This window comes from Sphaeramia orbicularis, chromosome 22 (assembly GCF_902148855.1).
Source record: "Sphaeramia orbicularis chromosome 22, fSphaOr1.1, whole genome shotgun sequence".
NCBI lineage: Eukaryota > Metazoa > Chordata > Actinopteri > Kurtiformes > Apogonidae > Sphaeramia > Sphaeramia orbicularis.
In genome coordinates, this window is record NC_043978.1 from 55,792,507 (window position 1) to 55,805,228 (window position 12,722).

General features: G+C 41.7%; 1 protein-coding gene across 1 annotated transcript in view; it reads right to left on the reverse strand.

The window, feature by feature from the left end:
• Positions 1–12,722, reverse strand: part of LOC115414233 (mitogen-activated protein kinase kinase kinase 7-like) — a 36,589-nt gene that overhangs the window by 13,043 nt on the left and 10,824 nt on the right. Inside the window, exons 6-8 of the mRNA XM_030127475.1 lie at positions 12,401–12,539; positions 4,473–4,597; positions 2,401–2,529 (exon numbers count right to left, since the gene is read on the reverse strand). Coding sequence (XP_029983335.1) covers positions 2,401–2,529; positions 4,473–4,597; positions 12,401–12,539 — 393 coding nt within the window. The remainder of the gene's footprint in view (positions 1–2,400; positions 2,530–4,472; positions 4,598–12,400; positions 12,540–12,722) is intronic.

Below are 12,722 nucleotides of genomic sequence, written 5' to 3' on the forward strand. Positions count from 1 at the left end.
AACTACAACTTTATTCTCATTATATTATGACTTTATTCTCATAAAAGTACGACTTCATTCTCATTAAATAATGAGTTTTTTTAAAACTACAACTTTATTCTCATTATATTATGACTTTATTCTCATAAAAGTACGACTTCATTCTCATTAAATAATGAGTTTTTTTTAAACTACAACTTTATTCTCATTATATTATGACTTTATTCTCATAAAAGTATGACTTCATTCTCATTAAATAATGAGTTTTTTAAACTACAACTTTATTCTCATTATATTATGACTTTATTCTCATAAAAGTACGACTTCATTCTCATTAAATAATGAGTTTTTTTAAAACTACAACTTTATTCTCATTATATTATGACTTTATTCTCATAAAAGTACGACTTCATTCTCATTAAATAATAAGTTTTTTTAAAACTACAACTTTATTCTCATTATATTATGACTTTATTCTCACAAAAGTACGACTTCATTCTCATTAATGAGTTTTTTAAACTACAACTTTATTCTCATTATATTATGACTTTATTCTCATAAAAGTACGACTTCATTCTCATTAAATAATGAGTTTTTTAAAACTACAACTTTATTCTCATTATATTATGACTTTATTCTCATAAAAGTACGACTTCATTCTCATTAAATAATGAGTTTTTTAAACTACAACTTTATTCTCATTATATTATGACTTTATTCTCATAAAAGTACGACTTCATTCTCATTAAATAATGAGTTTTTTTAAAACTACAACTTTATTCTCATTATATTATGACTTTATTCTCATAAAAGTACGACTTCATTCTCATTAAATAATGAGTTTTTTAAACTACAACTTTATTCTCATTATATTATGACTTTATTCTCATAAAAGTACGACTTCATTCTCATTAAATAATGAGTTTTTTTAAAACTACAACTTTATTCTCATTATATTATGACTTTATTCTCATAAAAGTATGACTTCATTCTCATTAAATAATGAGTTTTTTAAACTACAACTTTATTCTCATTATATTATGACTTTATTCTCACAAAAGTACGACTTCATTCTCATTAATGAGTTTTTTAAACTACAACTTTATTCTCATTATATTATGACTTTATTCTCATAAAAGTACGACTTCATTCTCATTAAATAATGAGTTTTTTTAAAACTACAACTTTATTCTCATTATATTATGACTTTATTCTCATAAAAGTACGACTTCATTCTCATTAAATAATGAGTTTTTTAAACTACAACTTTATTCTCATTATATTATGACTTTATTCTCATAAAAGTACGACTTCATTCTCATTAAATAATGAGTTTTTTTAAAACTACAACTTTATTCTCATTATATTATGACTTTATTCTCATAAAAGTACGACTTCATTCTCATTAAATAATGAGTTTTTTAAACTACAACTTTATTCTCATTATATTATGACTTTATTCTCATAAAAGTACGACTTCATTCTCATTAAATAATGAGTTTTTTTAAAACTACAACTTTATTCTCATTATATTATGACTTTATTCTCATAAAAGTATGACTTCACTCTCATTAAATAATGAGTTTTTTTTAAACTACAACTTTATTCTCATTATATTATGACTTTGTTCTCATAAAAGTACGACTTCATTCTCATTAAATAATGAGTTTTTTAAACTACAACTTTATTCTCATTATATTATGACTTTATTCTCATAAAAGTACAACTTCATTCTCATTAAATAATGAGTTTTTTTAAAACTACAACTTTATTCTCATTATATTATGACTTTATTCTCATAAAAGCACGACTTCATTCTCATTAAATAATAAGTTTTTTTAAAACTACAACTTTATTCTCATTATATTATGACTTTATTCTCATAAAAGTATGACTTCATTCTCATTAAATAATGAGTTTTTTAAACTACAACTTTATTCTCATTATATTATGACTTTATTCTCATAGTGACACGTGTTTTTATTTTCTTATGAGGCCCTAATACGCTGTCCTACAATATAGTCCTAATTAGTGGAACTTTTACTGTATCCTTCCAACAGTCGACTCATGACGCCCCCCCCCCCCCCCCCCCATCACTACCAAAATGTCATCATTTGTTCCTTGTGCCAGTATCAACATTTCCAGAAAATGTCATCAAAATTCTTCCATAACTTTTTGAGTTCTCTTGCTAACAGACAGACAACCGAACAGACAAACCCTGGTGAAAACAGAACCTCGGCCGTTCCTGGGCAGAGCTCATGATTATGTTTGGACAAATGTCAGAAGGCTGTCATCAAACAACTCTACCAGCAGGTATGATAAATAAAGTGACCTGAGCCGTATTCAGAGGGCTGACGGACACTCCGCCCATCCAGACCGTGTTCACTGTGCTGACATGGACCTCGTCCTGAAAACACTGACCTCTGTGAACAGCCCACATTATACAGAAGGCAGAGCCGCCGATCTCATCAAAGGGCTTTTTCCGAGTGAGAACCTCCCAGAGGATGATGCCCCAGCTGAACACGTCACACTTCTCACTGTAGTTACTCCCTGAGAAACACAACATCCCAGCCTGTTAAACACACACTGACAGTCATCCTTTCACTGTCACAAACCAATAAAACAACAACCTGCAAACCAAAACATTCAACTGGAAGTACAGTGCATCCAGAAAGTACTCACAGCACTTTGGATTTTCTTGTGTTCCAGCCTTATGCCAAAATAATTCAGTTCATTTTTTACCTGAAAATCCTACACATGAAACCTCATAATGATGAACACCATGGTACTCAAACAGACCTGAGGCTGGAACTGCTGCAAATACTGACCAAACACTGTGAATGCTTATGTATATGTTATATATTTATTTGTAATAAATCTAAACGTTTCAAACAAACTTCTTTCATTTTGTTGTTATGAGGTATTGTGTGTATGATTTTGAGGTAAAAAAAAAAAAAAGATTCTGGAATAATGCAATAATGTATGGAATAATGTACAAAATGAAAAAACGGTAGAACTGTGTATACTTTCCAGATGAACTGCAGACAGTAATCTGATCTGTGTAATCTGAAGAGCCACACAGAAACCTTCTCTTAATTCATCTTTAAGAGCAAAAATGTGCATATTTTATGTCATCTCTCTGTGGACATGTAGTATTTCTGTTGGTTGGCTGGTTTCTGTCTGTATTATCTGTGGTACTTGAAAAATTCTAATAAAAAGACTTAAAAAATAAAGCATTCTTAATCATCTAAATCTGCCGGATGCTGAATGATGAAAGGCTGTGAGAGCTTAAAAAAATAAAATGAAAAAGAATTAATAGAAAACTCGCAACCGAAAAAGGATGAAGCTGCACAAAGAATGCACTGTGACAGGGCCATCAGTTCTGTGAAATCAAATAAAATGGTTTGGCATGGAAACAGAGGCCATAAAAGGAAAAAAACAACCAATAAATACTAATGAATTAAAAACAAAAAGAGGATGTGAACACAAATAATAGGAAAGGCATACAACAGTGGTTCCATGACCCCGTTTTAACCTCACAAATTTCAGGTGACCCCAGACATTCCAAACAGAGACTTCTTTTTTTTGGCTAAAATTAATTTGTTTTTGATCATGTAATAGTTTGCTATATTATGTTGCAAATAAACATTAATTTTAGATGACATTTAGAATATAAAATGTAAATTTTTATGAGTAAGTTTTAATTACATTTTTTTTTTTTTATCAATTATTAGAAATTTCAGGTGACCCCAGAGTTACAAAATGGAGACATTTTCTTTTGGCTAAAATTAATTTATTTTTGATCATGTAATAGTTTGCTATACTATGTTGCAAATAAACATTAATTTTAGAGGACATTTAGGCTATATAATACATATTTTTATGAATAAGTTATAATTTTAAATTTTTTTTTTTATCAATTATTAGAAATTTCAGGTGACCCCGGACTTTTTTTTTTTTGGCTAAAATTAATTTGTTTTGGATCATGTAATAGTTTGCTATACTACGTAGCAAATAAACATTAATTTTAGAGGACATTTAGGCTATATAATACATATTTTTATGAGTAAGTTATAATTTAAAATTTTTTTTTTTTATCAATTATTAGAAATTTCAGGTGACCCTGGACTTTTTTTTTTTTTGGCTAAAATTAATTTGTTTTGGATCATGTAATAGTTTGCTATACTACGTAGCAAATAAACATTAATTTTAGAGGACATTTAGGCTATATAATGTAAATTTTTATTAGTAAGTTTTCATTTTTTTGGACATTTTTTATCAATTACTAGAAATTCCAGGCGACCCCACGCGGGGTCCCGACCCCAAGGTTGAAAAACACTGGTGTACAAGTACAGCTTCCTGCCTGAGCCCCAGTGTTTCACAGACCATTTCACTCCACCCTCAAGTCTAATGGGAGCACAAAAAACACCTAATTATAATAATGATAATAATGATGACGATGATGAGTGGTCATGCAGCGCTCCTTGTCTCACCTTCAAACACCTCCGGGGCCATCCAGGCTGCACTGCCTTTGTTGTTGGTCATGTAGGTCTGAATGTCACAAGCTGTTCCAAAGTCACAGATCTTCAGAACCGTCCCACGAGCCACGAGGAGCAGGCTGAAACACCACCCAGTAAAAACACCACCCAGTAAAAACACCACCCAGCAAAACACGCTGAAACACCACCCAGTAAAAACACCACCCAGTAAAAACACGCTGAAACACCACCCAGTAAAAACACCACCCAGTAAAAACACCACCCAGCAAAACACGCTGAAACACCACCCAGTAAAAACACGCTGAAACACCACCCAGTAAAAACACCACCCAGTAAAAACACACACTGAAACACCACCCAGTAAACACACACTGAAACACCACCCAGTAAACACACACTGAAACACCACCCAGTAAAAACACCACCCAGTAAACACACACTGAAACACCACCCAGTAAACACACACTGAAACACCACCCAGTAAACACACACTGAAACACCACCCAGTAAAAACACACACTGAAACACCACCCAGTAAACACACACTGAAACACCACCCAGTAAACACACACTGAAACACCACCCAGTAAAAACACCACCCAGTAAACACACACTGAAACACCACCCAGTAAACACACACTGAAACACCACCCAGTAAAAACACCACCCAGTAAACACACACTGAAACACCACCCAGTAAACACACACTGAAACACCACCCAGTAAACACACACTGAAACACCACCCAGTAAAAACACCACCCAGTAAACACACACTGAAACACCACCCAGTAAACACACCACCCAGTAAACACCCACTGAATGCACTGCTCACTACGTCCTTTCCTGCTGCATTTCTATTGGTCCGTTGGTGGGCGTAGGTCGCAGCAGCGCTCACTGTCAGATGCTAAGCCCACATTTCTGACAGTGTCAGAACCGACTGTATTTTCTCTTTTCTGTCTTTGGCCACAGGAGCGTGGTAACAGCTGTCCTTGAACCTCCTCAGTCGGTGTGTTTTGTCTGAGGTGGCTGAAGATCACAGTGGGAGCCTCTGGTGTTCACACAAACACAGCTCTGTGCAGAAGTGCTCGTCCCACATTAGGTTTGTTGGTTTAGTAAACTTCTAATGTCCACATACGGGTGTTTTTAAGGGTCTGTATTTGGATCCGATCGGATATACCGTATGTCCCAAAAAAAATTACAATCGCACTTTCTGCAATGATAACTTTAAAAATACTGAATCGATCAAAATGCAGTTTCAGGGCATGAAACTATACCTTCTTCCCTCCATCTGTGGCCTTTACCTCCATTTGGACTAGTGCCACGTTCTCTGTAGTTCCACACGTTGTCTTTTTCAGTGGGGCATCCCAGTCAGACCCTTGTCTAAAGTCCTCCCTTACGTTGTCAGACTGGTTTGTTTCAGTGCACCTTAACACAGTGCTCCCCAACCCTTTTGTTCTACGGACCGCTTTCATGCATGAACATTTTCCGCAGACCGGGCAGAGGTGGGGGGGGCAAGAACAGAACCTTTGTCAGGTCAGAGCATGTGATCTGAAACACTTCCACTGTAGATCAGACAGTTCCACTGATTCTACAGAACATCAGCTCACCCTGATGCAGAACCAGTGGAACCCTGGACTGGTTTAACTGGAACTAGACGGTCCCATCTGGGGCTGATGGAGACACACAGTCCAGGTGGGTTTTTGATTGACTGATTGATTGATTGATGTATTTATTTCGAACATGAATGTCAAACAGAAGAAAATAAACAAAACACTGAAACATCAGACATATAATACATATTCGAAAAGGAGTGAGAAGAAGAACAACTTCTAAACTCCAGCCCTTCTCCTTCTATAATTCATAACAGTAATCACCTTCCTGGTCTAATCAGATCTATACACTCAGCCATAATCTGACTGAAACTGACGAGGAAATAATCAGGTTTGTGGCTTTAAAGTATTATGAACAAATATGATTTATATAAACACAGAGTACAATAACACATATATGTAAATACATATTCATACACAGATCTACACACACATATACACCTGCATACATATACACACACATACACATACTTGTCCATCTTTAGAACCCCCAGTGCCCCCCCCCCGTACGTCTGTAAAACTGTGTCTTTGTTCGTCTTTTTAAATTCTTTCGTGCTCGGTCGTTGCTTTAACTCTATATTAAATCTGTTCCACAGTCTCACCCCGCTGACACAAACACTAAAACCCTTCCTAGTCGTGCGTATTAAGGGAATTTTAAAGTTAATTTTCCCCCTTAAATCATACCCCCCCTCATGAATACTGAATAATATCTGTATATTTGTTGGTAACAGATTATTTTTAGCTTTGTCCATTATTGGAGCTGTCTGATCGTCCACAGTGTCTGTGAACTGTGTTCCGTATAGAAACCCAGACACACACACATCTGAGGTTGGACACAGAAGGAGGACCTTCAGAGCTTCTGCGGTCAGATCCTCACATTCTGTTGGACTGGAATCCAGAACCAACACAGGTTTGAACTGGACTCAAACATGGACGGATGTGCAGGAGCAGTCTGGAGGAGCTGGGGGGTCACTGGAGGACCTGAGGAACCTGCAACTGAGCCAGTCTGTGACCCTGCAGTCTGTGACCCTGCAGTCTGTGACCCTGCAGTCCGTGACCCTTCTACAGTCTGTGACCCTTCTACAGTCTGTGACCCTTCAGTCTGTGACCCTGCAGTCTGTGACCCTTCTACAGTCTGTGACCCTTCTACAGTCTGTGACCCTGCAGTCTGTAACCCTTCTGCAGTCTGTGACCCTGCAGTCTGTGACCCTTCTACAGTCTGTGACCCTTCAGTCTGTGACCCTTCTACAGTCTGTGACCCTTCAGTCTGTGACCCTGCAGTCTGTGACCCTTCTACAGTCTGTGACCCTGCAGTCTGTGACCCTTCTGCAGTCTGTGACCCTGCAGTCTGTGACCCTTCTACAGTCTGTGACCCTTCTACAGTCTGTGACCCTTCTGCAGTCTGTGACCCTGCAGTCTGTGACCCTTCAGTCTGTGACCCTGCAGTCTGTGACCCTTCTACAGTCTGTGACCCTTCTGCAGTCTGTGACCCTGCAGTCTGTGACTCTTCTACAGTCTGTGACCCTTCTACAGTCTGTGACCCTGCAGTCTGTGACCCTTCAGTCTGTGACCCTTCTACAGTCTGTGACCCTTCTACAGTCTGTGACCCTGCAGTCTGTGACCCTTCAGTCTGTGACCCTTCTACAGTCTGTGACCCTTCTACAGTCTGTGACCCTTCTACAGTCTGTGACCCTTCTGCAGTCTGTGACCCTTCTGCAGTCTGTGACCCTTCTACAGTCTGTGACCCTTCAGTCTGTGACCCTGCAGTCTGTGACCCTGCAGTCTGTGACCCTGCAGTCTGTGACCCTGCAGTCTGTGACCCTTCTACAGTCTGTGACCCTTCTACAGTCTGTGACCCTGCAGTCTGTAACCCTTCTGCAGTCTGTGACCCTGCAGTCTGTGACCCTTCAGTCTGTGACCCTTCTACAGTCTGTGACCCTTCTACAGTCTGTGACCCTTCAGTCTGTGACCCTGCAGTCTGTGACCCTTCTACAGTCTGTGACCCTGCAGTCTGTGACCCTTCTGCAGTCTGTGACCCTGCAGTCTGTGACCCTTCTACAGTCTGTGACCCTTCTACAGTCTGTGACCCTTCTGCAGTCTGTGACCCTGCAGTCTGTGACCCTTCAGTCTGTGACCCTGCAGTCTGTGACCCTTCTACAGTCTGTGACCCTTCTGCAGTCTGTGACCCTGCAGTCTGTGACTCTTCTACAGTCTGTGACCCTTCTACAGTCTGTGACCCTGCAGTCTGTGACCCTTCAGTCTGTGACCCTTCTACAGTCTGTGACCCTGCAGTCTGTGACCCTTCTACAGTCTGTGACCCTTCTACAGTCTGTGACCCTTCAGTCTGTGACCCTTCTACAGTCTGTGACCCTTCTACAGTCTGTGACCCTTCTACAGTCTGTGACCCTTCTGCAGTCTGTGACCCTTCTACAGTCTGTGACCCTGCAGTCTGTGACCCTTCAGTCTGTGACCCTTCTACAGTCTGTGACCCTGCAGTCTGTGACCCTTCAGTCTGTGACCCTTCTACAGTCTGTGACCCTTCTACAGTCTGTGACCCTGCAGTCTGTGACCGTTCTGCAGTCTGTGACCCTGCAGTCTGTGACCCTTCTGCAGTCTGTGACCCTTCTGCAGTCTGTGACCCTTCTAATAGTCTGTGACCCTTCTATAGTCTGTGACCCTTCTACAGTCTGTGACCCTTCAGTCTGTGACCCTTCTACAGTCTGTGACCCTTCTGCAGTCTGTGACCCTGCAGTTTGTGACCCTTCTACAGTCTGTGACCCTTCAGTCTGTGACCCTTCTACAGTCTGTGACCCTGCATTCTGTGACCCTTCTGCAGTCTGTGACCCTTCTGCAGTCTGTGATCCTTCTGCAGTCTGTGACCCTTCAGTCTGTGACCCTGCAGTCTGTGACCCTTCAGTCTGTGACCCTTCTGCAGTCTGTGACCCTTCTACAGTCTGTGACCCTGCAGTCTGTGACCCTTCTGCAGTCTGTGACCCTGCAGTCTGTGACCCCTCTACAGTCTGTGACCCTTCAGTCTGTGACCCTTCTACAGTCTGTGACCCTGCAGTCTGTGACCCTTCTACAGTCTGTGACCCTTCTACAGTCTGTGACCCTGCAGTCTGTGACCCTTCTACAGTCTGTGACCCTTCAGTCTGTGACCCTTCTTCAGTCTGTGACCCTTCAGTCTGTGACCCTTCTACAGTCTGTAACCCTTCTACAGTCTGTGACCCTGCAGTCTGTGACCCTTCTACAGTCTGTAACCCTTCTACAGTCTGTGACCCTTCTTCAGTCTGTGACCCTTCTTCAGTCTGTGACCCTGCAGTCTGTGACCCTGCAGTCTGTGACCCTGCAGTCTGTGACCCTTCTACAGTCTGTGACCCTGCAGTCTGTGACCCTTCTTCAGTCTGTGACCCTGCAGTCTGTGACCCTTCAGTCTGTGACCCTTCTACAGTTTGTGACCCTTCAGTCTGTGACCCTTCAGTCTGTGACCCTGCAGTCTGTGACCCTTCTACAGTCTGTGACCCTTCTGCAGTCTGTGACCCTTCAGTCTGTGAACCTTCTACAGTCTGTGACCCTGCAGTCTGTGACCCTTCTGCAGTCTGTGACCCTTCTGCAGTCTGTGACCCTTCAGTCTGTGAACCTTCTACAGTCTGTGACCCTGCAGTCTGTGACCCTTCTACAGTCTGTGACCCTTCAGTCTGTGACCCTTCTTCAGTCTGTGACCCTTCAGTCTGTAACCCTTCTACAGTCTGTAACCCTTCTACAGTCTGTGACCCTGCAGTCTGTGACCCTTCTACAGTCTGTAACCCTTCTACAGTCTGTGATCCTTCTACAGTCTTTGACCCTTCTTCAGTCTGTGACCCTTCTTCAGTCTGTGACCCTTCTTCAGTCTGTGACCCTTCAGTCTGTGACCCTGCAGTCTGTGACCCTTCTACAGTCTGTGACCCTGCAGTCTGTGACCCTTCTTCAGTCTGTGACCCTGCAGTCTGTGACCCTTCAGTCTGTGACCCTTCTACAGTCTGTGACCCTTCTACAGTTTGTGACCCTTCAGTCTGTGACCCTTCAGTCTGTGACCCTTCTACAGTCTGTGACCCTTCTGCAGTTTGTGACCCTTCTGCAGTCTGTGACCCTGCAGTTTGTGACCCTTCTACAGTCTGTGACCCTTCAGTCTGTGAACCTTCTACAGTCTGTGACCCTGCAGTCTGTGACCCTTCTGCAGTCTGTGATCCTTCTGCAGTCTGTGACCCTTCTGCAGTCTGTGACCCTTCTACAGTCTGTGACCCTTCTACAGTCTGTGACCCTTCAGTCTGTGACCCTTCTACAGTCTGTGACCCTTCTTCAGTCTGTGACCCTTCTTCAGTCTGTGACCCTTCAGTCTGTGACCCTTCTACAGTCTGTGACCCTTCTGCAGTCTGTGACCCTGCAGTCTGTGACCCTTCTACAGTCTGTAACCCTTCTACAGTCTGTGACCCTTCTTCAGTCTGTGACCCTTCTTCAGTCTGTGACCCTGCAGTCTGTGACCCTGCAGTCTGTGACCCTTCTACAGTCTGTGACCCTGCAGTCTGTGACCCTTCTTCAGTCTGTGACCCTGCAGTCTGTGACCCTTCAGTCTGTGACCCTTCTACAGTTTGTGACCCTTCAGTCTGTGACCCTTCAGTCTGTGACCCTGCAGTCTGTGACCCTTCTGCAGTCTGTGACCCTTCAGTCTGTGAACCTTCTACAGTCTGTGACCCTGCAGTCTGTGACCCTTCTGCAGTCTGTGACCCTTCTGCAGTCTGTGACCCTTCAGTCTATGACCCTTCTGCAGTCTGTGACCCTTCTGCAGTCTGTGACCCTTCAGTCTGTGAACCTTCTACAGTCTGTGACCCTGCAGTCTGTGACCCTTCTACAGTCTGTGACCCTTCAGTCTGTAACCCTTCTACAGTCTGTAACCCTTCTACAGTCTGTGACCCTTCTGCAGTCTGTGACCCTGCAGTCTGTGACCCTTCTACAGTCTGTGACCCTTCTTCAGTCTGTGACCCTTCTTCAGTCTGTGACCCTTCTTCAGTCTGTGACCCTTCAGTCTGTGACCCTTCTACAGTCTGTGACCCTTCTTCAGTCTGTGACCCTTCTGCAGTCTGTGACCCTGCAGTCTGTGACCCTTCTGCAGTCTGTGACCCTTCTGCAGTCTGTGACCCTTCTACAGTCTGTGACCCTTCTGCAGTCTGTGACCCTGCAGTCTGTGACCCTTCTACAGTCTGTGACCCTTCTTCAGTCTGTGACCCTTCTTCAGTCTGTGACCCTGCAGTCTGTGACTCTTCTACAGACTCATCGTTTCCTCGTTTCCTCCTGAAAAAGTTCTCCAGTGTATTTTGTTTTTGGCTCATTTCTTTAGCTCGTGTTTCTACTGATTCAAGAAACGGCACCAAAGTCCAGCGGTTGGGAGGCGAGGGAGGAAACGGTTGCTTTTCAAATAAAATCTCCGCAAGACTAATGGAAAAAATTGCTTTAATATTAACCACAATTTTTTTTTCTTTGCAGCCCGGTACCAAATGATCCACGGACCGGTAGCGGTCCAGGGACCGGGGGTTGGGGACCACTGCCTTAACACAACGAATGTCCTCTGAGCAGGAGTTAGTTGCTGACCAACCACACTGAATTTGCAGTTTGAGAATCGGATCCGTAAGAATCAAAGGGAAATGCTTGTCAACAGATGTTAGCTTCTTAGGGAACAAAAGCAAAATGGTAATTAAGAGATCAATACATTTTGCAACAACAAAACCTCACATGAGTACACACCATTGATAACAATGTTATGCAAAGAATTTGAATTCATTTGTTAGTTGCCCTGTCAGTTATGAGCAAAATGTTTTCATTCATATGGATGCCAAGAGCATTCAAGTGCCAAACTTGGAAGAAACAAACCCATGACATTCTTTACGAAGATCCACATTTCTCCATGACCACTGAACCAAATTAAATTGGGTTTTCTGCAAGATGTATGTAAGAAGTTATAGTTTCATACCCTGAAATAGCATTTAGATCGTTGAATTATTTTGAAAGTTATCAATGCAGAAACTTTGATTGTAATTTTTTTTTGGGACATACGGTATGTGTGTAGTATGTACAGCAGGAAAAACAAAAGGTACGGGGAAAAAACACTTTCTATAAACCAAAGTGGTCGTATTTAGTGTGACCCCCCTTTACATTTAACATGTATTTAAATCCACTCTATTGAAACGCAGAGCTGAAACCACATGACACAGTCACTGGAGTTGTTGTGAACTCTGACTGTACGCAACATCCACTGTTTCACACTAAAGAGCCTTACTTGAGAGGTTTGAGGTCCCGGTGGATTAAGGCCTTTGGTTTCATGGCGTGCAGATAGGCCACGCCCTGGGCACACTGGAGACACCAGCTCATGGCGTGGGCCGCCGTGTAGTGGGGCTGTGGATCTGCACTGTGGAGCACTGAGGAAGACCAAGTGTGAGGAGGAGGAGACACACACTAAGGCATGCAGATGATGGTAGTTTCTGACTTTGTGGAGGACACTGAAAATCTTTATTCATAATCAATAAAGGATCATAATAAATGACAACTGATACAACAAGTCTTTTTCATATACAGCTTAACAATTCAGGATAATAATAATA